Here is a 24,994-nt window from a genome sequence, read left to right as displayed (position 1 = left end):
CTGCCGCCCCGATCCTCGTGTGCCTGGCACAGAGCGGTGCCGCCCAACACTGGGGTCTCCCAGTTATTTGGCCCCAACACCCAGACTGCAAACCCCGGGACAGGGCCTGTGTTGGTCGCTGCGCTGTCCCTTGGCTCTCAGCGAAGAGCTTCCCAACAGTCACATGAGAAGACAGGAGGGTAGCAGGTTCCCAGGCCACAGGAGAGGAAACCGCTCAGAGAGGGGCACTGGTGGCTGACAGGGCCAGAACCAGGTCTCCTGGGGCCCCGGGCCAGAGGCCTGACCCCTGGCCCTTTGGACGTCTTGGGGAATTAATTCCAGGCCACCTGTATGCTGACCGGCGCGGTCCTGGGAGAGAGCCACGGGGGGCGTCCACGACCGATCACCGTCCGGAGGATTCAGAGCCACTGAGAGCTGCGCTGACGCAGTCTGGTGTGTCCTGAGGGCCAGGAGATGGCAGTCCGGGCAGAGGTGGCTCATGCAGACCCCTCTCCCTGGGCGCACCCCTCCATTCCCAGAGCCCGTTCTCAGGAGCCCCTCCACTCACACGAGCCTCTGCTTTCCTGGAGTGCTGCCTCCTGTTCTGAGCAGGGATGAGAGGAAGAGAGGCTGAGCGGCACCCCTGGGGCCAACGGGGGCGGGGGGCAGCCTGGAAAGGACATGATGGGGCAGAAGGGGTCTTCCACATCTGTCAAGACTATAAGTCACGGGGCCCCTGGGTGACTCAGAGGTTGCCTTCGGCTCAGGGCGGGATCCCGAGGTCCCGGGATCGAGTTCCGCATCGGGGTCCCCGCAGGGAGCCTGCTTCTCCCTCTGCCTGTGTCTCTGCCTCCCTCTCTGTGCCTCTCATGAATAAATAAATAAAATCTTAAAAAAAAAACAAAAACCTCTAAGTCACGTCAGAGACTCAGGGAAGCCCATGGAAAGCCTGGAGTACCAGATGGGAGGCATCAAGAAGTAGAGAACAACTGTGGGTTCTTGAGCAATACAGGGGCAGGCTGGGAAAGTTTTGCGGGGAACAGATGTAAGGCAGGTTTCAGAGTGGGGGGCTAGAAGGAGGCTGTGGGGGCTTCCAGGAGGGAGGCAGGAGCTTCTGGACTGGGAACGGTGCGGGGGGGGGGGTACCCTGGGGACCACCCAGCTCCAAGTATCCTCCGCTCCCCCTCGGCGCCCTAGCACACCAAATCAGCACTGCCTTGGCCTCTGCCATCCCCCCCACCCCGTACCATCCAGGGCAGTGCTAGGCGAGCAGGAGCATCACCAGGAGTTGACGCTCAGCCTGCAGGCAACCTGGCTTGTGGCCATCCCTGACCTCAGGCTCTACTTCTTGCCCTGTTCCCCACTCCTAAGCCTCCACGGGATCCTCCTCCTATGACTTGCTTGGAGTCCTGCCCCGACTGGCCCCCCGGACTACACTGTCTGGAAGCCACATACAGCTGTGTTTGGGGGTGGAGGGTGAGGGGGACAGGCGGGGTCTGGTAGGGTGTCTCTGTGTTGACGGAGGAAAACAGAAAGGGATCCTTCAGGATCACCAGCAGAGGAGTTGATCCGAGGGCTGGTGGTCTCTGGCTCTGTGTTCAAGATCGTTCTATGGGGCCAAGGCTCTCCGTCACACTGAGGTTCTGTCCTCCAGCATCCCCATGTCATGCGTTCCTTCACCTGCTCAGTCAGCCGACATCTGTTCCCGACTTTGGGTGCCCCAGCTCTGGGTGATGGGCCCCACAGGGAAGGTTTTGGGGGGCCACCTGAAACCAGGCCAGCCGTACCTGCCCACTGGGTATCAGGGAAGGAAAGCGCTGGGTGGTGACACTTGCTTCACGGTGGGAAGGGGGGTCAGGACTCTGTGTCGAGCCCTTACCACATGGCATTAACTCCCCTATTTCTCTACTAGTGAAAGGGGACCATTATGTCCTTTTGTTTGTGTCTGAGCTTGCCATCCAGAAATAGCAGAGTCCTCGATTTGTACGGAAGTGCTGCCAGGAGAAACAGGTGAGCGATGGGGGGCAGCAGGATGGGGCAGGGGTCATTTGGGAGAAGTCTGGCCCTGGCCCTGCAGGGGAGCCTGGAGCGACCTTACAGCATCTGCAGGGGCGTGGAGTGGACAAGCCTCTCAGCTACGTGAGGGTCTCCTGGGCTCACGAGCCAAGAACTTTCTCCAACTCCAGCCAGAGGGAGGCAGCAGGGAAAGGAAGGCTAGGGCCTGGTCAGCAGGACTGGCTGGCTCTGGGGCCGGAGTGGGGTGCCTGTGGGGCCTCGCTCTCAATGACCCCACCCCGCCCCCTCCCCCCTCCACTCAGCTGCTGTGACCAGAAGCCTGACGTCTGGCCAGCCTCCTCCTGTCCTCCCCCGCCTCCATCAATTCTGTGATCATTTATTCATTCTCCCCCTGCACCCCTTATAGGATCACACTCTCCAGCTGGGGAGATCCGTGTACACACCAAAACAAAGAAGTCAGATCATCACTGGAGAGTAGTTAGAGTCGTGAAGAAAATGAAAGCAGGGAATGAGATTGAGAGATGGGGTGGGGATTGTGGCCAGGGTGGCCCAAAGAGGTGCCAATGAGGGCTGGAAGCCCTGTGGACAAGGGAGCTACAAGCCCCAGGACATGGCTCTTACAGGCCTGCCACTTTTATCCCTTCCTCCCTCCGGCAGCTAAAATCCCACCTCCTCCAGGAAGCCCGCCTGGATGCTGCTGGTGCTCTAGGCTCTGGTTGGCTGCACAGGCTGCGGGGGGCCTCTGCAGGTCAGCCCATCTGGCAAGGATCTTCCGGTTGCACCCATGGGTCTTCTCAGAGACACCTGGAGGTGGGGCCGGTGCGACACAAGACTTGAACGGGTGTGAGCGCCAGGCCAGGTTGACTAGGGCATTCAAATCGCAGCTCAGTCCCTATTTGCTAAAGCGGCCTCAGGCAAGGCACTTTGCCTCTCGGGGCCTCAGTTTCCCCATCTGCCAAAGGAGGCTAGTGCCACCTCCCCCACAAGTTCTTCACGGGGATTAACGGAGACTGATGCCAGCTTTCTTCTCTCCTTCCCATCGTTGTCAACTGGGGCGGGGGGGAGGGAAGAGAGGGCTCCCAGGGTGCAGGCGAGGCAGAGGCGGGCCCTGCGGGGGAGCGGCTCTCCTGAGGCCCTCCCGGGCAGGCCAAGCTCAAGTGTGCAAGCTGCCTGAGCTGAGGCATGGGCCGCCCCCACCCCGCCCTGCCCCTCCTCCGCCTCCCCAGCCATCTGCAGCGCTGGCAGCCGCAGAGCCAGGGCGGATGGCGAACGTTCTGGCACCATCTGAGCAGGACCAGTGTCTGGGGAGGAAATGTGGGTAGAGCCCTGCGTGTACACTCGGTCCACATTCCACCATTACTGTTGTCTCCTTGGGGCCCAGGGACGGCAGGGGCGTTAGGGCTGGCGGGTGGGGGATTAGCAGGCTGGGTTCCCCTCCTAGTGTGGCCTGGAGGGCGTCAGCATCCCGGAGGGCGGGGGTGGAGAGAGGACATCACAGAGCCTGCCCTACTCATCACAGGGAAACCAAGGCCCCAAACAAAGGCACCAGTCCCCCTAAAACAGGGATTCAGAGAGCCTGCACCCAACTGCCACCTCTCCTTTTGTCCTGACCATAGTCCCCTGAGCCCGGAGGCAAAAAGGGCATCCTTGACACCCTGGAGCCTTGGAGAGCTGAACCTCCCTTTCTCCACCTGTACCCCAAAACTCTCACCAGGGCCTGAGCGGGAGGAGAGGGGACCAAACGCTCCCGTAGCTCTTGTCTCCTGTTTCCTTTACCTCCTACCTCCTGGTGATTATTTGTCTTGCTTCCCTTGCTGCCAGTTCCTTTCCTCAGCACTGCCCTGTGCCTGAACGTAGCTACCGACTCCCCTAATCCCCTGAGTGGGGTAGAAACTGCAAAGTACGCAACATGCAAAATACACAAGGCGGATGGCGGGGATGGTTGCCCAACAGCGTGTCTGTGCTTGATGCCACTGAACTGGACCCTGAAAAGCAGTTACAATGGCAACTACTATGTGTATTTCACCACAATGAAAAAAATGTATGAAGGATTCCTTGGCAGCTTTTATCTGCCACGTGCTGGGGGATGATACAAACACGTGTAAACTAGGAGCCCGTAGGTCCTGAGGGAGGACAGGAGTAAAGGGTGTGGGCTCTGCCACCTCTCTCCCCAACACACCGCTTCCCTTCTGCCCCCCCCCCCCCCCCCCCCGGGCGTTTTCCTGGGTTCACATGCTCCTGCTGCTGCTCCTGCTGCTGCTGCGCTGGCTGGGCTGGCAGATGTGCTCAGGTCTCAGGCCGGTTCTTGAGGAGCTTCCAGCCTGTTTGGGGGCGTCCATCAGAATCACCCTGCCCACCGCCTCAGGGCGGAGAGGCGCTGGTTCACCCCGCACCCGGGTTTCTCAGGGCCAGGGCCGGGCCAGCCTGCGGCTCTGCTGGGGGCCGGGCAGGGAGGGGCCCCACCTGGAGCTTCCCGGAGAGCTCAGGGGCGAGGGGCTCCTCCTCCATCACTCGGCTGCCCGGGCCGGCGCCTGGAGGCGGCTGAGAAGGATGGCGGGAGGGGCCCCCGCGGTGACCCGAGGGAGCCCCCGAGGTCGGGCGGGGCGGGGCGGGGTGCGGGTGGGGGTGGGGCTGCGTGCGCCCGTCGTCCCCTCCCGCCCCCGCCCCCCCCTACACTGGTAAAGCGCGACCCCCAGGGGCGCGGGACCCGCGGGCGTGCCCAGGCCGGGAGCGGGGCTGGTATGCGGCAGGCGCCCCACGGACGTCGGGGGCGGCCGGGGCGGGCGGGCGCCGGGGGCCCAGCCGGGGTCCCCCCGCGCGCCCGGCCCCCCCGTGCTCCGCGCACGCAGGCCGCTCCTCCATTCATGCGCTCCGCCATTCATGCCGCCGCGCCCATTCACCGCCCGCGCCCCGCGCCCCGCGCCCCCCGAGTGCGCCCCGGCCCGGCGCGGAGGGGGCGGCGGAGTGAGCCGCGGCTGCGCGGGGCCCGGGCTGGCGGGGAGCCGGGCTGGGGGCGGGGGGCGGGCGCTCCCTGCGGGAAGCCGGGGGGCGGGGGAGCCCCGGCCGCGCCGGCTCCGGGCGCGCTCGGCCGCGGCGGGGAGGGCGGCGGCGGCGGCGGCGGCGGCGCGGCTGCCCCGGGGCCATGTGGACGGGCGGGCGGCGGCCGGGCCGGCTGCGCCGGGCGGTGAGTACCTGCGCGCGCGGAGGGCGGGGCGGGCGCCTCCCACGCCGGGGCGGGCTCGGCTCGCTCCCCCGCTCCGGCCGCGGCGGGGGCGGCTGCCCTGCGGGGGCCGGGGCCGGGGCGGGAGGCGCGGACGCGGGTGGGGGCCCCGGGGCGCCGGGCATCCCGGGCGGGGCGGGGCGGGGCCTCGGCCTCCGCGCGCGCCCCTGCCCGCCCCCCGCCGGCCCGAGCGCGCGTCCCTGCGGCGGGCGGGGGCCGGGGCCGGGGCGAGGACCCGGGGCCAAGGCCGGGCGCGGGCAGGCCTCGTCCCCCCCTGCGCAGGGCAGGCCCGGCCCGCTCGGGGAGGCCGCCCCAAAGGCCGGTGCACCGCGCGCTGGCGGCGCCCACACGCCGCCGCGGTCCCGACCTGCCGGGCAGGTGCCGACGCTGCCTTCGGCTGCGGGCGAGGAAACTGAGGCCCAGGGCCGCCGCGCTGACGCGTCGGAGGGGAATTTCTGCCCTGGCGCTTCCGCTTCCTGCCTGGTTTCGAGGTGTTTCCTTCCCCGGCTGTGCCCCACCCCATCCCCCGCGTGGTGCCTCTGGGGCAGCACAGCGTGGGCGACCCCCTGGAGCCCCCGAGCCCGCGGGCCCGCGGCAGGGGAGAGAGGACGCACCCGGAGTGAGTGGCGGGGCCAACGGAGGAGCACCCCACGTGGGTCCCGCACAGCGGGGGCAGGGTCGCCCTGGGCCACCGCTAGGGTCACGGCCGCGCCCCAGCCGCACCACCCACCAACCACAGCAAAGACCCTCCCCATCCCCATCCCCATCCCCATCCCCATCCCCATCCCCATCCCCGCGGGGCCGGTGAGGACTGTGGGAGAGGCGCCCTGCGAACTGGGCTGCGCCCTCCAGCCGGGCCCAGCGCGGCACTGCTGGCTGGGGCCAGTGGCCGATGGAGGCGGCTCTGCCTGGCATCTGTGACGCGCAGGGCGGGGAGGCAGCAGCAAGGGCCCTGGCAGCGTCCCCGAAAACCCTTAATTTTCCCGACTCTCACTATAATCAGGGCGGCACAGAAAAGCAAGCACAGTGGCAGATGCAGCTTCTTCCCGGCTGCTCAGCACATTGCTGCTGGGCGAGGGGTGGCTGTGCCTCCGCGGAGGGCCCTCCCGAGCTACTGTCTCCTATTTACAGCTCCCCGAGCTCTGGGCTCTGCTCGTCCTCAGAACCTGGAGTGGTCCACACCTGGGATGCTGAGTGAGGAGGGTGAAGGCTGCCAGGAGCCTGTCTTAGGGGCTGGACTTGCCATGGGCTGAGGTGGGACGGGAGTCACCAGCAGTCTGTTAGATGATCTCCCATTCACTTGCAGGGACTCGGGCACAGAGTCTGGCACACGATGGCCGCCATTCATTGAACACCTACTATGTGCCAAGCCCAGTATTAGCCTCTTCATGCATCATCCCCACAATAGCACTCTGAGGGTATGCCCCTGGCCCTGCAGGCACTTGATGTTGAAGAATGAATGAATGAATGTGTGAAATGAGAGTAGCCCAGGGATCCATATCTTGTTTCGGAGACAGTCCACACATAGTTTCTCAAAACCCAAGAGGTAAAGTGGGAGGGCTGAGTCACAGCTGAACAGGTGAGGGTAGTGGAGGGTCAGAGGAGCAGCATGGGTCCAGGACCTACGGGGTCAGAAGAGGGTCAGAACTAGGATCAGAAGAGGCTCAGTCCTGTTGGAGTTTGGAGGTCAAGGGCATGGCCATGGGGTGGGGAGAGGTGGCTCCTCCCCTCAAAGCAGATAAAAGATTCCCAGGGACAAATTCAGGGCTGAGTGACCCCGAGGCTCACTGTGTTGGGCTTAGAATTGTCCCTAGCGCCCCTCCCTGGTTCCCTCTCCTACCCTCTCCAGCCTGGTGGAAAGGCCTGGATAGGAATCTGGAATCTTGAGTTCCGGTTCCCTCTCTGCCACTGATTGATTGACTATGTGACCTTCAAGCAAGGCCCTGCCCCTCTCTGGGCCTCAGCACCTAGCACGACACCTTTTACAGTCAATAGAGTCACTTCTGCCCCAGAGGAGGCACCAGATGGTAGCTGGTGGGAGTAGCGGACCAGAGCTGTCTCCATTGGTTCAATATTAGTGGAATGAGTGAGTGAGTAAGTGAATGGATTCTGTGTTCACCTAGCATACCCTCCCCATGCACCCGACTCTGCACAGGTAGAGAAGCAGTGTGCAGCAGGCCAAAAGGGACAGTGTGTGGAGGGACAGTGATGGGAGGCATACAGCAGGACAGATGGGTGGATGCATGAATAGAAAGTAGAGGGATAGATGGGTGGGAGCAGAAACTGATGGATATAAGTGGCAGGATAGATAGGGATGATAGTAGGGATGTAAGGATAGATAGGGATGGATGGGTGAACGGATAAGGATACAGGACTGGATGACTAGAACTAGAAGATATCAATGGATGGATACACAGGTGATAGGAGGATGAATTTCTGATGCATGTGGCAAAACAGATGGATGGATGGATGGATGGATGGATGGATGGATGGATGGAAGGATCTAAAACGGATGGACAGATGTCAACAGATGGATAGATGAATAAAGGGATGGATGGATACAGGAATACATGCCAGGATAAATGGACATGGGCATGAGAAAATGGATGGATACTGAACGGATTAGTCAATGCTTGGATGCTGGGACAGATGGATGGGCACTCAAATGTTAGTAAGATGAGGGATGTGGGAGTGAGCGGAAGGATGCATGAAGAACGGATGGATAGGTACATGAGTGTATGTTAATGAACGCGTGGATACGGGCAGGGAAGGATGGATCAGTGCACAAATGCACACGTCAATGGATGGATGCATCCATGGATGGGCAGGTGGATGATGGCTGTGAGATACAAGTAAAGAGGATGGATACATGGATGAATAGGTGATGGATGGATACAGGAATTAGAGAATTAGCAGGTGGGTGAGTACAGGTCAGCAGAGCAGCACGTACAGGCATGGAAGGATGCACGGATGGGCACATTAACCGATGAATGGCTATAGGGATAGATGGGTTGAAGGCTGGTTGGTTGGATGGGTGGAGCATCTTGGTGTTCTGGATGCTGGTGTCTTGTTCACATGACCCCCGGTGCTCCGGCTCCATGAGAGCGTAGTGGGGAGGCTGCAGGGCTAGAGAGACAGAAGGGGGCCATTAAACCTCTCCAGTTACGTTTTGTATGATGAAGTAGCTATGTAGGCTCTTGTGAAGACCCAGGGAGACCTCCTGGAAGGTTTGGAGAGCTCAAGGGCACATCCCTTCTGAGGAAGAAAGGCTGGAGCAGAATCCAGAGTCCAGATGCTGATGGCACAGAGCATGTGCATGGACACTGGGGACTCAGGACAGCTAAGGCCTGTGACTGCAATTTATTTATTTATTTATTTATTTGAGAGAGTGCAGCCAGGGGGAGAGGAGAATATCCAAGCCGACTCCCACTGAGCGCAGAACCCCGCATGAGGCTCAGTCTCACAACTCACGAGATCAGGACCTGAGCCGATACCAAGAGTCGGACACTTAACTGACTGAGCCACCCAGGCGCCCCTGCCCTCTAGGATTCTCAGGCCAGCAGGGAAATATCCAGAAACAAGGAGACAGGGTGGTTCAAAGTACAAGTATGAGAATTCTCAGACCCTCCACGCCCTCCTCCATGAAAAGGCGATGGTAATAGCAACTTCTGCACTGACATGAAGGGGAGGCCCCGGGAGAGGGCCTGCACTCCTGCCAGTGTTTTATTGCAGGACTTGGCCTATGGCAAGCCATGGCTATTGCCCAGTGACCCCTCAGAGCCCAAGTCCTTCCCTGTGAAATGGGCTAGCAAATCCTAGTTTTGGTGAGGGTTACTAAGAAAATAAGTGAGGTGATGTTTGGAACCCTTAGTGGGTGCCCAGCATGCCCTGCCCATCCTGCAGGGTCCCACCAGCATCCTATAACCAGGTCTTCCTGCTCTGGCCCAAGAGGCAATGGGAAGTTGTGTCCCTCCTCTCTCCAACCTCACAGAGGCCAGCTTCACACCCATGAGATCAAGGAGGGACCAGGCAGTGGTGGAAGTCCCTAGGGGGTCCTGGAGAGGAAATAGGGTGAGTACTTGAACTATAGGGTTCCCCTCCTGGGTCTGCAGTGTCAGAGCTGCGGGACCTTGGGCAAGTCACTTTGCCCCCCTAAGACTCTGCTTCTTTTAGCATGAAACAGTTCACAGCCATCTCACCTCACAGGCCTGAGTGAGGACTTGGGCCATGATGTGTGTGCATGCTGAGCATGGAGCTCGACACACAGTAGAGACTCAGGAAGTGGGACTGAAACAGATGAGTCAGGAGGCTGGGGCCGCTATGCTAGGAGCTGTGAAGCCCTTTCAGGAGAGGCAGCCCAGGCTGCTGAGAGGTGAGCAGGCCCAGGATGCAAGCTTCGGCAGCCTGCAGCATCCTCTCGGGCCTCGGGCCCAGGCGGCAGAGAGCCAATGGGTTGTTATGACAACGGGAACTTGTCTGATGCAGCCGGCAACTCTAGGAGAAGCTCAGAGGACCAGCTGGCCAGAGTCCCTAGAACACTCTTGTGACCACATGTACACAGGGAATGGACACATTAGAGCCCCGTGCTCATGAGTCCTGAGGTCCTACTAGATGCCAGGCTCTGTGATAGAGGTGCCTAGCACATGTGTTCTCACACCGCTTCCTACCACTGTCCTTGAATGGGGCATCCATCTGCATCCATTTGCATGTGACCCAAGGTTCTGTTGGAGTGTTGGAGAGGGACCTTGGGCCTGCTGCCTCCCACTGGTGATGCTAATAGTGATAGAGATGCTGATGGTGTTGGAGATGTTGATGGGGATGGGGATGGAGATGGTGATGGAGATAGACACCAACATGGAGATGTTGATGGTGAAGGAGATGGTGATGATGATGGTGATGGAGATGGAGATAGTGATGGGGATGGAGATGGAAATGGTGATACAGATGGTGATGGAGATGGTGATATAAATGGTGATGGAGATTTTGATGGTGATGGAAATGGTGATAGAGATGGTGATAGAGATGGTGATGGAGATAGGGAGGGTGATTGTGAGGGACATGATAAGGTGATGGTGATGGACAGTGACGGTGATGGAGATGGTGGTAGTGATGGTGATGGAGTTGGTGATGGAGATGGTGAGGGAAATGGTGATAATGATGGAGATGTTGAGGGTGATGGTGATGGTGATCACGATGGTGATGGAGACCCCAATGGAGATGGTGATGTGATGGAGATGGTGATGGCTGGAGATCATGATGGAGATGGTGGTGCTGGTGGTGATGAAAATGGAGTTGGTGATGGACATGGTGATGGAGATGAGGATAGTGATAGAGATGGGGATGAGACTAGAGATGGTGATGGAGTTGATACTGTTGGAGTTGGTGATAGAGATGGGGATGGAGTTGGTGACGGTGATAGACATGGTGATGGAGATGGAGTTGCTGATGGTGATGGTGATAGAGATGAGTTGGTATAGGAGATGGTGGTGGTGATGGAGATGGTGATGGTGGTGGTGATAGAGTTGGAGATGGAGATATTGATGGAGATGGAAATGAATTGGCAACGGAAATCATGATGGAGATGGTGAAAGAGATGGAGATGGAGTTTCTGATGGTGATGGAGATGAATTGGTGATGGTGGTGGTGATGGAGATGGTAATAGATATGTAGATGATGATGGAGATGGTGGTGATGGAAATGTGATGGGGATGGTGATGGTGGTGGTGATGGGGATGGGGATGGAGATGGAGATGCTGATCAAGTTAGTGATGGTGATGGAGATGTCGATGGTGATGGAGATGTTGCTGGAGATGGAGTTGCTGATGGTGATAGTGATGGAGATAAGTTGGTGATGGAGATGGTGGTGTAGATGGGGATGTGATGGTGATTGTGGTGGTGATGGAATTGGTAACGGTGATGGTGATGATGGTGGTGGCAATAGAAATGGTGATGGTGAAGGAGAGGAGATGGGGATGGAGATAGTAGTGGAGGTGGGGTTGCTGATGGTGATGGAGATGAGTTGGTGATGGAGACGGTGATGGAGATGGTGGTGGAGATGTGATGGGGATGATGATGATAGTGAAAGAGTTGGCGATGGTGGTGGTGACAGAGATGATGATGGAGATAGTGGTGGTGTTGGAGATGATGATAGAGATGGTAGTGGTGGTGATGGGAATGGTGATGGAGATGATGATGGTGCTGGTGATGCAATTGTTGATGGTGAGGGATATGATGGTGGTGATGGCAACAGAGATAGTGATGGTGAAGGAGAGGAGATGGGGATGGGAATGGTGATGGAGGTCGAGTTGGTGATAATAATGAAGATAAGTTGGTAATGGAGATGGTGATGGAGTTGGTGATGAAGATGGTGATGGTGATGGAGATGGTGATGGTGCTGGAGTTGGTGATGGAGATGGAGATCATGATAGAGATGGTGGTGATGGTTGTGGTGATGGCGATGGTGGTGATGGAGATGTGATGGTAATGTGATAGTGATGGAGATATGATGGAGACGTGACGGTGATGGAGATGGTGATGGAGATGTGATGGTGATGGAGATGGTGATGGGGCAGGGGCTGGATGGCTTCTGCTGAGGGGGTATCCAGCTGTTAAGGGGTGGCCATAAGGGGACTGCAGGGCTGGGGTGATGCTTGGCTTTCTAAGACCCTGAGATCCCTACTAACTCCCCAGTTCTCAGCCCCAGAAGAGGTCCACTCCTGACTACTTATGAGAACCTACTGTGGTGGACCTAGGCCTGTGTGGAGAGTGAGGACAGAGCAGAGCTTGCATTCCTAGGGGACACAGAGAATAAACAAATGATGGCACACATACCCCTGGCAGTTGGGGGCTGTGCTATGAGAAAAGCAGGAGGGACAAGAGGCTATTGCAAGGGGACCTGATCTGATCTGGGGTCTGCAGGGTGACAGGCTGTTGCCTGGGGCCTTGAATTTAAATGGGAATTAGGTAATGAGACAGAGGGGAAAAGAGAGGGAGGGAGAATGATTCTGGGGGAGGGAACAGCACATGCAAAGGTCCTGAGACCAAGTAGAGCTTAGCACATTCAGGAACTTGATGGAAGTTCCAGAGGGCCGTTCAGGGAGGGAAGACCCCTCAGTGTCTCTAGAGAAGACACCGGACTGGCAGGGCCTTGCAGGGCATATGAACATGTGACATTGTCTGGTTATCTGGTCTGTGAGTTTTCAAGTTCATACTGCTGTGTTTGTGGGATGGACCAAGCTGGGTCAGCATAGGATCGGGGGGCTCCAGGGAGGGGCGATTCCAGGTGAACAGGTGAACACACACAGTGGCACCTGGGACCAGTAAGGTGATGTTGGGGATGAAGGGATGTGGTCAGGTCTGAGAGAAGCTGCCTTGCCAGAGCCTGCCGGTTGGCGGGGGAGAGAGGGGATGAGGAGGGGTCCAGGCAGCTCCCATGGAGCTGAGCTCATGGAGCTTTTCAGACATTCAGTTATAGGTGCTATGGGGCATTCAGAGAGTGTCCAGTGAGTCCAGGAAAGAAAGGGTCCCTAGCACTTGATATGAGACATCTAGGCACCGCCAGTGGGCAGGGGCCTCAGGTTCACAGCCGTGAGTAGGCACTGCCAAGGGAGTCAAGGCCATGCTCTGAGCAGCACCAGAAGCCCAGATGGTGGTAGTGGGCACCAGCTGGCCAGCCAAAGGCCTGGGGCTGCCACCCCCCAGCAAGACTTCCTCTGAATCATGCAGGTGCACCCCAGGAATGCGTCCTGCCTCCTGTCTTCCTGAGATGCCCAAAGCAGGCACATCTCCTTCCACACGGGAGAAAGTGCCCGGGCCTGACCTCTGGCCTTTTCTCTGGGTTAATCTCCTCCATTCTACTCCCCAATTTAATTACAGCCTGGGTCCTCGTGTGCCAAGGGCTCTTTCCTCTTTGCATTATCAGCCACTATTCCTTGCCTTATCCCGTGTATTTTTTTATTTTTAGATTTTTATTTATTTATTCATGAGAGACACAAAGAGAGAGGCAGAGACACAGGCAGAGAGAGAAGCAGGCAGCCCGACATGGGACTCGATCCCAGGACTCCAAGATCACATCCTGGGCCGAAGGCAGGTGCTAAACCGCTGAGCCACCCAGGGGTCCCCTCCCCTGTGTATTGTTGAGGGATTGCACACAGCTGCTAGAAACAGAGACGGATGTAACCAGAGCGCAAATGAGACGGGGGTTATTTCTCTCAAGTTAAAGCACCAAAGGCAGGTGGTCCAGGGCTGGTGTGATGACTCCGTGCTCATCAAGAACCCAGGTTCCCTTTATCTTTCTGCTCTTCCGTCCTTCGGATATGGGTTCTGCCGCAAGTTTGCCTCGTGGTGCAATGTCGCTGCAACGGCCCCAACCATCACTTCCATGTTCCAGTTAAGGAGCAGGAGGGTAGGGATCGGGAGCAGAAGCAGCACACGCAAAAGGCAAAAGCTGTCTGATCCCTTTTAAGGAGCTCTGCCGGCAGTCACGCCCAGTAACTTCTGTTTATATCTCCTTGGCTACCCCTTGGCTGCGAAATGCAGTCTTGTAGCTGAGTATCTCGCCTTCCGGAATAAAAGGATTCCTTTACTGAGGACGAATAGGAGAACAGTGGGCAACCGGCAGCGCCCACCAGGCCCTCCTGTGTTGCGGGGTCAGTGGTGTTCTAAAGTCCCCTTCTGCGGGCCCCGTGCTCACCCCTCGCGGCCGCGGTCCCAGCCGTCCCTGTGCCGCCTGCCCCCCGTACCCGACACCGCACCTGGCAGAGGAGGTGAAGGGAGTGAGTGGAGCGTGTGAGGCCCAGCCCCGCCGCTCCCCGTACACAGCAGGCGCTCAGGCCGCGCAGGCAGGGCCGGCGCAGAGCTCAGGACATGACCTTCGCTGTGGCACTCTCTAAGCCCTGAGGCCCAGCTCCGGGTCGGGGAGAATCAATCCAGGGGGCGGGAGCCCCCCTGCCACGTGCTGTCTGGATCGATGGGCAGGCGGGCATTCGGCTGATCGCTCTGGCCAGTGAGGGACGAGTGGCCGTGACCCCTCCCCCCCCACCAAGAGGGTGTGGGGACCCCAGTCCCGTGGGAGGAGAGAAGTTGGGGTCCGGAGGCGCTCGGACAGGCTTGACCTTGGAGTGACCACGGAGGATGCTCTCGGGGGCCGACTCCCAGGACCGGGGCCCGGACCCCGGCAGCCCCGGGCAGGATGGCCACGGCTCCGTGTCGCGGCCCAGGGCCGAAGCCCCGGGGACCAAAGCGCGCAGAGAGGACCCCCACGGCCGCCCACCGAGTCCCGGTCTCGGCTGGCACCCCGAGGGCCGCCGGACGCGCTGCCCCAGCTGGGCCGCTCGGCCGGGCCGGGAGGAGGCACCCGCGTCCCCCCCGGGGCCCCCCGACCCCGGCAGCAGGGCTGCCAGCGGCCCCCTCGCCCGGCTGGGCCTCCGCCGGGAGGCCAGGCTGCCTTTCTCCAGATTCCTGGATGAGGTCACCGTGCGCGTGCTGGACCCTGGGACCCTGGAGGCCTTCCGGGGGCCCAGAGGCCGCAGCCCGGAGCCCCCGCCGGGGGAGCGAGGCCCAGGGCCTGCCCAGGAGCCCCTCGCAGGAGCTGCGGCCCCAGAGAAGAGCCTGGCCCTGAGCCCGCCGCCGTCCTCAGCCGCGGCTGCCTGCAGAGCGGGTCCGGGCCGGGCCGCGGACACCGGGGAGGCTCGCGTGGGCAGCGGCAAGCTTGGGGGCCCGGCTGCCTCCCCCCGGAAGCCTCCAAGCCGGGTGAGTCTCTGCCTCAGCCCATCCTCCAGCAGGCCGCTGGGCAGAGGTCCGCTGCGGTCCCCTCCCTCCTCCCACGGGTCCTCTCCGGGAGCCCCGCTGCCCCCCTCCGAGGCCCCTCATCATGCTCCTCTTATAAGACCCGTAACGGGCAAGACCTTAAGGACCAAAAGAACGAATCTCTAAGGTGAAATTTCTGGCTTGGGGTGAGCAGAATAATGCTGACCCCAGTGCACAGGAGCCAACAATACTGACAACAGTAATAATATCACCCCCTCTGTGGCAGAGGCCTCTGTGTTTTACCGCCGGATTTCGTGAGGTTACCCCTTTGAATATTCGAACCTCAGACGCCTCCACGTGAGGTACTGTGTCACTGTCCTGTCGGGCAGATAGGTGGCCCCGTGTCCTTCGCTAATTCCCCCGTTTTGTAGAACTGGAAACTGAGGCTCTGAGAGGCTGCCGCTTGCCCCAGGTCCCATGGGGAGTCTGGGCTAGGACCCAGGTCTTCAAATCTCAGTGCAGGTGTCCTCCTCGGCACCCCTGCACCCACACACACCCTGGCCTCATAGATGGGTAGAAAGCTGCCCGGGGACGTAGTTCGGCAGAGCAGCACCCCATGCACGTGCACGCTTCCTCGGGTTGACCGCTTTCCCCCAAACCATCCGTGTCCCCGGGGGCCAGGGTGGAGTTTTATGGGCTCTTGAGGACACTGCCCCATCTGGACTTCTCCAGGCACAGGACCGAGATTGTTCTAATTCTTGATCCCAAACCTCGGGGCACTGGCCCTTACCCCCCGCCCCCCGCCCCGCTCTGGGAGGTTGGTGCCATCGTTATGCTCCCATTGTCCGGGGGAGGAAACTGAGTCTCAGGCCATGCAGGGGACCCAGGCAGTGTTAACCTGTCCCTCTGCCCCTCTGCTCCTTGGCGTCTCTTGCCGACACCCACCCCACTGCCGCCCCCAGCAACCTCTTTGTCCCAGGACGGCCGGAGGCAGCATGGCTGGTAGGGAGTCCTGGCCCTTCCCCTGCGGCTGCTGGGCCAGCTGCACCCAGCTCCGCCTGGGAGCTCTCAGCTTGTGGTAGACTCAGCTCAAGGATCCACTGCCTGCAGGTGACCTGGATGGGTCACACACACCCTCTGGACTTCGGTGTCCTGGGCCATGAAAAAAAAGGCAGGAATGATCATGATTCTTCTTTTGCCTTGTCACAGGGAAAGCATCCAACAGGTGCCCCATACGCATCCTGGTCCCTGCCTGCCCACAAGGGCCTGGCAGTCTGCGACCCCCGCCTCTGTGCCACTCTGAGCCCTCCACACAGCGCAGCCCGCCCTCTGGGGACATGGGGCCCTGCGGGAGCCCCAAGACACCCAGGCCTCTGGAAGGTTCTGTCTCAAGGCTCCTCACACATGCCTCCTCCAGGCAGGAGGGGACTGCCAGGCAGCACAGGGCTGTGGGGACCAGGTGGGGGCCAGCAGTGGGTGCCAGGGAGCAGGGCTCCATCCGGAGGCGCAGGGAGTGTCCTTCCCCAGGGAGGGGGAGGGGGCAGCAGCCTTCCCCACCCCACCCCACCCCCAGGGCCATATCACATGGCATCGAGCACCTGCTCTGGGTCCCCTCCAGCGTCACATCAAAGACTCAAAATAGGTAGGTCAGAGAGACAGCAGGATCAGGCCGGTTTCCCGGAGCAGGAGCAGGGGCAGGAGCAGGCTCAGACGAGCGCAGCCCTCCGTGTCCTCGCGGCGTGTGGGGGTGGGAGGACTGGAGGCCGCGGGTGAAGGCGCCTGGCGCACAGTAGGAGTTCAGTCCCTGGCATGAGGATGGTGATGGAGATCGTGACGCCGGTCCCTCTGCTGTGTGTCCCCTGCCCTCCCAGCCCTGACTGGCCTGTGTCCCCAGAGCTGTTCCCAGGGTGGGGCTGGAGCTTTAGGGTAGCAGGGCCGATCCCTGGCCTCCATCCTTTTTTGAAAAGTCCTTTTTTGAGGATAATGCCTGGAGTTTCACCATGAACAGCTCTGGGAGGGAGCTACAACCAGGGGAGGGCCCTGGGTTTTAGTCCAGCCTCTGTCCCCCTCTGTCCAATCTGGCTGCGTGGCTGTGGGTGGCCCTGGTCCTCCCCTTCGTTGTCTAGCAAACGAAGCCCCTGGGGAAGGCCCCCGAGCCCTCCAGCTCTGCTACCCACGGGCCTGAATGACGGCACGAATGACTTCAGCCAGCCAATTCCTGAGGTCAAGGGAGCGCAGGAGGTACGGGGCCAGGGTCAGGGAAGGAGAGGCAGGCCGGGGGCTCTGAAGTAGCCCAGGCGGGGCTGTGACAAGCCCCCTGATGCCAGGCCCAGGTGTCCCCAGCTCCTGCCCCTGGGGCTGTCCCACTGAGTGGCCTCCGCAAGTCACCCGCCCTCAGGCCTCACACTCCCCATTGTCTAGCTAAGCTGTCAGTGAGGTAGGTGTGGACGGAGCCTCTCCCCAGTGGGAGCCCCCCTGCGAGGTGCTTCTGGGGGGGGGGCAGCTGCTTCCCAGCTCCCCAACTGTTGCCACGTGGGAATGTGGGCCGGAGTTGCCAGATCTTGCAAATTTTCAGTAGAAGCCAAAAATATGGAATTTAAAATGTAAACTCTCCCAATTTTTAAATGTTGGCTCAAATGTTTTTAAAAAAATTTTTTAAACCTCTTGCAGGCCAAATACAACATGCTGGTAAGCCAGATTTAGCTCTGGAGGCCAGCTTGCAGCCGCACTCGGCTGGGAACCCGAGGCCCTGCCTGAGGCTACTCGCTGAGCCATGAGGCAGGGGTGGGGAGTGGGACGCGGCACCCCGCGGCCTGCCCGGTCCTCTGGAATCCTCTGGAATCCCAGGGAGGAGGACACTCCTGGCCCCATCTGGGGACAGCAGTGCCCAGCTGGGGCCTGAGTTCAGGTCCCCGACTTGCTGAGGGACCTGAAGCCAGCTTCTTACCCGCCACATGGTCTGCGAGGGCCTGCCCTGCCCCCTTTGCGGGTGACCCCCCTCTCCTACCTCCCTCCGCTCCCTTCTCTGGGGGCCTCGGCTGGCTCCAGCCCTCCCTGAACCCTGACTTGAAGAGCACCCTGCCCCCCAGCCCCACTCCTCCGCTGCTGGGACTTGTAGTGCTGCGTGTACCCCGCCACTCCAGAGGCACAGCCCCTGGACCTGTGCGCCCGCCCCCTTGGTGACGTCCTACCACAACGTCTCACCTCTGAACACTTCCAGCTTGCCTCGGCAGCTATCGGGGCACCTGTCCCCTGGCCCGTGAGACACCTCCCTGCTCCCCACTTAGGACCAGATGCTCCCAGACCCCCCAGGCCCCCCATGCCCAGAGCTGCTGCTCCCGCCAGCTCCCCAGTCTCTGCTCGGTGTCATCCTGGCCTCCCCCCAGTGGACAGCCCCAGCCTTCCCTCCTTCTCAGCAGACGGGGCTGTGGGGGCTGTGCTGACATCCCCTGTAATCTGCATCCCATGGACAAGGTCAGTACCGTGAGGCCACAGAACTTCCTCTGGTTTGTTCTCTGCCGAGTCCGCTAGAACAGGGCTCACCGTCAGTGTTTGTTGAGTGAATGCAAGAAGGCGTGTAAAGCATCTTAGAAGGCTCTTCAGCCCGGATGATTAAATTCAAAGGCTGGCTCTCCAGAGGAGCCCTATCCCCGAGACAGTCCCTTACACATGGCTACCTTGTCACTCGCAATGTCCTTTGAAAATTTTCCATGTGCCCTAGTTGAGGGATTGAGCTCAGAGAGGTTGAGAGCCTTGCCAGAGTTCACACAGCTGTGTAGGAGGCCCGAGTCTTCATCAGTGGGAGGTGGGTGACCCCTGCGGTAGCCGCACCCAGGAATACTATCCCCTGTGCCCCCTCCACCTTGTTCAGCTTGTTTCCTCCCCTGGGGGCAGAAGTCGGGTAGCAAGATAAGGGGGAAACTGAGGAAGCCAGAGCCGCAACTGGATTTACAGAGACACCGAGGTGGAGCACTGGGGTCAGCGCCTGGGAGGCCAGCCCCCAGCCCCAAGGGAGGGCAGGGACTGGCCCAGGGTCACACGGTGCGTCAGAGGCAGAGCTGGGACCAGAACCCAGGCTCCCTGGGTCCCAGACCTGGCTCTCAGCACTGAGCAGGCCCATCCCTGGACGGGACTCACTTTCCTTCTCTCTGTATTTTTGAAACAGAAGGATTTGGAGGGGGCATGGGCAGCCAGATGGTCCAGTGGAGGAGTCACGCCCTGGCTGGTGGGAGGGAGGTGTGGAGTGGAGACTCACGTCCTCACAGGGGCTCCCTCGGCAGGACTCTGTGCAGATGTGCCCTTGAGGTCAGGTGCCACCCACTTGGGGGTGGGCCTTAGGGAGAGGCACGGGGTGGTGAGTGAGGGATAGGAGCCCCGAGGGCAGGAGGGCGCTCAGGGTGCAGAGCAGGTGCCTCTGGGCATTAAGAGCAACTTCAGTGGTTCGGGTGTCACCACCTGCCACTGGAGGCCCTCCGTGCCAGGCCCTGGGGTTAGAGACACGGTGGCAGAGACCGAGGGCCCTGCCGTAGGGGTCTCATTTATAGGACAGGGGCAAGGCGGGCAGGCAAATGACCAAGGAGGAGGAGTCCAAAGAGGGCTGCTTCAGTTGGGTCATCAGAGAAGGAAAGCACTGGTCCTGCAAGATCTGGGCCGGAGCCTCTCAGGTGGAGGGAAGGAGTGCCAAGGCCCTCAGGCCGGAGCCAGTTGGGTGAGCTTGGGACCAACAAGGTGGCCGGAGTGGCTGATGTGGGCCAAGTAAGGGGCAGGTCAGAGGTGAGGTCAGAAAGTTAGGCAGACTTGCCTCCCTTCGTCGCCTCTTGGGAGTGCCTACTGTGCCAGTCACTGTGCCCAGGGGCCACTGGGAAGGTGGCATCCCGAGGAGGGGCGGTGTTGTGGACCAGCACGGGCAAAGACAGAGAGCAGTTGGGCTGAGGCAAGTGCGTGTGGCCTACAAGCAGGGCTCATGGGATGTTTTAGGGAAATAAAGGTGGCTGCTGGGCCGGACCCCCGGGAGGGGACAAGGTCACAGTGTGCGGCAGGAAGAGGCATGGGGCCACGCATGAGGGGGGGGGTGTCCTGAGAAGAGCACTGGGATCCTGCTTGCCTGCAGGGCCCTGGAGGGGCCGGAGGGGCCCTGCAGGTATTTCCTGTCCCATCATTTCACCCTGCAGATGCTGGGCGTTCCGCGGGTCCCTCATACTCACAGTCCCCAACCATCCCTGCCCTCCTCTGTAATGGAGCCACCACCTCTGGCCCGAGACCCAGGCAGTCCCCGCGTTCTGCTCTACCCAGCCCAGCAGGCGGGCCTTGGCTTCCTCTAGGTGACTTTGAACACACCCGTTTCATGCTTTGGTCTTGTTTTTCTCATCCGTAATAGGGGCATCTCAGGAATATCCCCAAATCCTGTGGTTACGAATTGTAGAGTTGCGACTTGAACGCGGGACTCTGGCCCCAATACCCAGACCATTGCCAAAGGCATAGCACCTCCCCACGGGGCTGGTCTCACTGCCCGCCCTGCTCCCCAGCCACGTACACCTGTGACTGCCCATCACATGTGCATCCAGAGCTTTGCACAAGATCCCAACCCCGAGGGAGGTGCCAGGCTAGCCCCTGGGAAGGGCCCTGCCCCAGGGAGTGGGCATCTGGAATGGAGACCCAGACCCAACAACTCCACTGGGTCTCCGCGGAGGGCTGCCTGGTGGAGGCGACCTTTAAGGGCGAGGGCACAGGCACTGGGCCTTGGGGAGATTTTGAGACATCGCGGAACGGTCAGAGCCAGGCTTCAGGGTCTGGGATAGCGGAGTGAAGGAAGGCGCTCCAAGGTGCCAGGGCGAGCCACCCCCCGCCTCTTTCCTCACCAGCCTTCCTGCCCTGCCCCCTGGCGCCAAGGCAACTCAGCAGCTTCTCCTAACACTCCTTCTTGGGGCAGAAATTCCCAAACAGACCTTTTAGAAGAGCTGAAACATTCAACATAAATAATTAATGCTAGATTTTTAAAATTAAATTTTAATACATTCTTATTAATTTCAGACAAACTCCCTGTCAGGTCATTCACTGTGAGCGATTGAGACAACTGGGGACATCTGAGGGGTACCCCTAGCCTTTGAGGGGAGAAGGGCCTCTCTCTGAGGGCTGGCTTCCAGGCCGTCTCTGGCCTTTGCTTTCCTCGTCTGTCAAATGGGAGAGCCTGCTTCCCTGCAAGAAGGGGGGAGGGCACGGATGTGTAGGGCGCGTGTGCAAGCATCCATCCTGGCCATTCCGCGGCGGGGGGCCTCCCAGGACAGGGGGAGGGGTTTCCTTTCTCAACCACCAGCCCCCAGAGGGCAGGGCTCACCTCACTGGCCGCCCCCTGCCACCAGCAAGAACTTAGCCCAGACCTAATGAACGGGCGAGAAAGCGCTGGTGGCTGAAGGAACACTTGGACTTTTGGGGTTGGGCGTGAACCCGGGTGGGGCTGACCCCGAGGAGGCCCGGCTCCTCCCACCCCGCGCTGGCCCCGCGGAGGCCAGGCCTGCTGGGTGCCGGGGGTGCCCCGGTGAAGGGACAGGCGCCTGCCTGGAACTCGCGGCCAGAGAGAGGGAAGAGGCAGGAAGAGGCACGCGGGAGGGGCGCGGCGTGCAGTGCCCGCGTTTATTGAGCGCCTGCTGTATGCCGGGATCTAGCGAGCCGGGCGGTCATGGGGCCCCGGGAAGGTGGGCCTGGGGGAGGCAGGGGCTGGGGAGGCACCGGGCGGGCAGCCAATCCTCTGTCCTTGGGGGAGGAGGCTATTTGCAGGGGTCTGGGCGCGTGGTCTCCAACTTTCAGAGTGCGCCGTGCGCCCTGCGCCCCGGGCCAGCCCGCGCCCCCGCGGGTCCTTCCCGCGAATCCCGGCCCCTCCGCCGCCCGCAGCCCCCGCGCCCCGGCCGCCTCCCCTGCCCCGGCCCGGCTCGCAGGTGAGCAAGCAGGCCCGCGGGGTCCCGGGGGGGCCTGCCGAGCGCCCGCGGACGTGGCGGCCCAGCGCGGCCGAGGCCCGGCCCGGCCTCCTGCTCGGCGCCGCCGCCCGGGCTGCGCCCTCGCCCGGCGGGGCGGTGGGGGAGGCGGCGTGGGGCCCGGACCGGAGCGGAGCGCGCTCCCGGCGGACGCGGCGGCGGCGCCCGGAGCGAGGGGCCGGGATCCGGGATGGGCAGTCATCAGTCTTCCCAGGTGTGTGCGGGTCCCCGCGCTCGGACCCCCGCGCGCCTCGAGGGCCCGTGGCGGCCCGGGGACAGGGCGGACGGCCCCGGGAGCCCGCCCCGCGCCCCGCGCCCGCGCCCCCGCCCCGCGCAGGAAGTGCGGTGCCGCCCGCCGGCGCCCGCAGGGTTAACGGGCGCGGGGGGGGCCGGGCCGGCGCCCAGGGGTGCCCGGGCGAGCGGGGCTGGGCAGGGAGGGTCTCCCGGGCGCGCGGGCGGCTCTGCGCAAGCCCGGCAGGGAGCCCCGCCGGCGGGCCGGGCGCGCGGGGGTTAATCCCTCGGGCCGGGAGGGGCGAGCCAGGCCCGGAGCCCCGGAATCCCGCGGCGGCGGGGTCTGCGCCCCAGGAGTCCGCGGTCCCAGATGCCGCCCCCCTCGGATCGCGTGAGTGTCGGGTCCTGCGGTCCCGCGTGGCTCCCGATCCCCGGATTCGAACATCCTCCGACCCGGAGATCTCTGCGATTCCGGGCTCGGCGTCCTCCGGGAGGGAGCGCGGGGCCGGGAGGGTTAACGGGCGGGGCCCGGGCCGCGGCCGCGGGAGAGTTAACGGGGCCGGGCCGGGCCCCCCTTCCTCGGGCGAGCCCGGGATCGCCCCGGGCCGGCGCCTCCTCCCCCGCCGCCCCCCGGGGGGCGTAACTCGGGGCCGGGGCGCGCGGCGGCCGGGCGGGCTCACCTGTTACTCGGCCGCGGCCCCGCGCGCCCCCGGAGTGTCGGGCGGGCGGCCGGGGCGCAGGAGCCGGGGGCAAGAGCCGGGGCGCAGGAGCCGGGGGGGGGGGGTGGGTGGGCAGGAGCCCAGGGCGCAGGAGCGGGGGGGGCAGGAGCCGGGGCGCAGGAGCCGGGGGGGAGGGGGGGGGTGGGGGGTGGGCAGGAGCCCAGGGCGCAGGAGCGGGGGGGGCAGGAGCCGGGGCGCAGGAGCCGGGGGGGGGGGGTGGGCAGGAGCCCAGGGCGCAGGAGCGGGGGGGGCAGGAGCCGGGGCGCAGGAGCGGGGGGGGGGCAGGAGCCGGGGCGCAGGTGCGGGGGGGGGGCAGGAGCCGGGGCGCAGGAGCCGGGGAGCAAGAGCCGGGGGGGGGGGGGGCAGGAGCCGGGGAGCAAGAGCCGGGGGGGCAGGAGCCCAGGGCGCAGGAGCCGGAGCGCAGGAGCCGGGGGGCAGGAGCGCAGGGGCAGGAGCCCAGGGCGCAGGAGCCAGGGGGCAGGAGCCCAGGGGCAGGAGCCCAGGGCGCAGGAGCCCAGGGGCAGGAGCCCAGGGGGCAGGAGCCGGGGCGCGCGGGCCGGGCCGGCCGCCCCCCGAAGCGCGGTGCCCCCCGCCGCCCGCCCCGCCCGCCCCGCCCGCCCCGCCCGGCCGCGCGGAGCGCACGCCTCCTGCCGCTGACCGTCTCCTTTGGTTTCTCGCAGGCCTCTGCCGCAGACATGGAGAAACTCAGGTGAGTGCGGCCGCTCCCGGGGCCGGGGCGGGGGGCGCGGGGCGGGGGGCGCGGGGGGTGCGGGTGCGCGCGCCGCGAGACAATGGGGAGCCCCGCGCGGGGACTCCTCCGCCGGGCCGGGGCCCCGGGCCCCCCTCCGTGCCCCTCCGTGCCCCTCCGTGTCCCCCGCGACCCTCCGGGCTTCCGCGCCCCTGCTCGCGCCGGGTCCCCCCCGCCCCCCGCCCCCAGCTGACAGTTCCTGGATCTGAGCTTTTAAGTTTCGCCCGGTGGGGGCGGGGTGGGGGATGGAGACCTCGCGGGGGCCAGCCCAGGCGGCGCGTCCTGGAGCCATTTTGGGGGAATCCCGCGAGTCTGGGGAGTGTCCCCTGCGGCCTCCCTCCCGGTGCTAAAGTTCCAGCCTCCGTGGACTCCCCCGGGCTTCCCGGAGGCGGGGGGCTCAGCCGATGGGAACATGCACGGCTTCCCCCGACGTCCCCGCGCCCGACCCCACTCCGGGCGCAGCCCTCGGTGTCTTCCTTCCCGAGTCTGAGCCGAGGTCGTGTGGGCAGCAGGCCCGGCTCCAGGCTCCAGGCTTCAGCGCCGCCGAGGGCCAGGGGGTCCCCTGACCCCTCCTCCCCGACCTGGCCTGGGTCGCGGCGCTCACATCCCCTGAGGCTGAGGCTGGGAGCCAGCAGAGCCCAGGCTCGTTCTGGGACATGCCCCACTGGCCCAGGGACAGAGCCCCGGGGCCCTCCCAGCAGGCCCGGACCCTCGGGGCGGTGGCTCCGTGCAGAAGGCCCAGGTGGGAGCCGGGGACAGGTGGGCTCGCAGAGGCGGCTCGCTGGATGTTCAGCGCAGGGCCACCTCCTGGCCACTGAGCTGGAGTGCAGCCCTGCCTTGTGGGTCCCGCCGGGCAAGGACACAGTTGTCCTGGGCTGGGGGGAGGGGGCCAACCTCTCGGATCGGAGGAGCTCAGATGCAAAATCTGATGTTCAGTCAGGCCCACCTTGTCACAGTCATGGTCCAGGTGGGGCCAGGGAGGCCCCAGGAGCGACAGCCCTGGCTGTGGCCACGCAGACGAGCGTAGGCCTCTGACCTCAGGCCCGGGCCCTCCTCAGGACCCCATGTTGGCTGTCATCTCACCAGTATCTCCACCTGGGATGGGTCCCATGAAGAAGGGGACACTACTTAACTCAGCTGGGGCTTGCAGGAAAAGGTAGCATCCAGAGGGCACCCCAAGACCAGCTTGGGGGGGGCCCGTCGGTGGTTCTCTTTCTCTTTGTCTAGCTCTCCATGCCCAGCCAAGGCTCTTGAGCACCCACCCATGTGTGCTGGGCAGTGGGGACACAGAGGACACAGGTGGGCAGGTGAGCCAGGTGGACAGGTGAGCCACCTGGGCAGGTCCACTGCCTAAGATGCTAAGGGG

General features: G+C 62.7%; 1 protein-coding gene across 7 annotated transcripts in view; it reads left to right on the top strand.

Annotated features, from left to right (window-relative positions):
- The first annotated feature begins 5,045 nt into the window (after positions 1-5,045).
- The window catches only part of BEGAIN (brain enriched guanylate kinase associated), a 44,676-nt gene continuing 24,727 nt past the window's right edge, over positions 5,046-24,994 (top strand). For 2 of the 7 annotated variants that reach the window (XM_072762306.1, XM_072762304.1), the window contains exons 1-2: positions 5,046-5,179; positions 23,561-23,589. In XM_072762306.1, coding sequence (XP_072618407.1) covers positions 5,138-5,179; positions 23,561-23,589 — 71 coding nt within the window. In that variant the 5' untranslated portion in view covers positions 5,046-5,137. Of the gene's footprint in view, positions 5,180-22,059; positions 22,145-22,456; positions 22,553-23,560; positions 23,590-24,994 lie in introns of those variants that run through there. The other 5 variants (XM_072762309.1, XM_072762307.1, XM_072762308.1 and 2 more) reach the window with 5 other exon arrangements.

This window comes from Vulpes vulpes, chromosome 6 (assembly GCF_048418805.1).
Source record: "Vulpes vulpes isolate BD-2025 chromosome 6, VulVul3, whole genome shotgun sequence".
NCBI classification, from domain to species: domain Eukaryota; kingdom Metazoa; phylum Chordata; class Mammalia; order Carnivora; family Canidae; genus Vulpes; species Vulpes vulpes.
The sequence above is the reverse complement of the archived record's forward strand: the minus strand, read 5'-3'. Positions and strand labels throughout refer to the sequence as shown.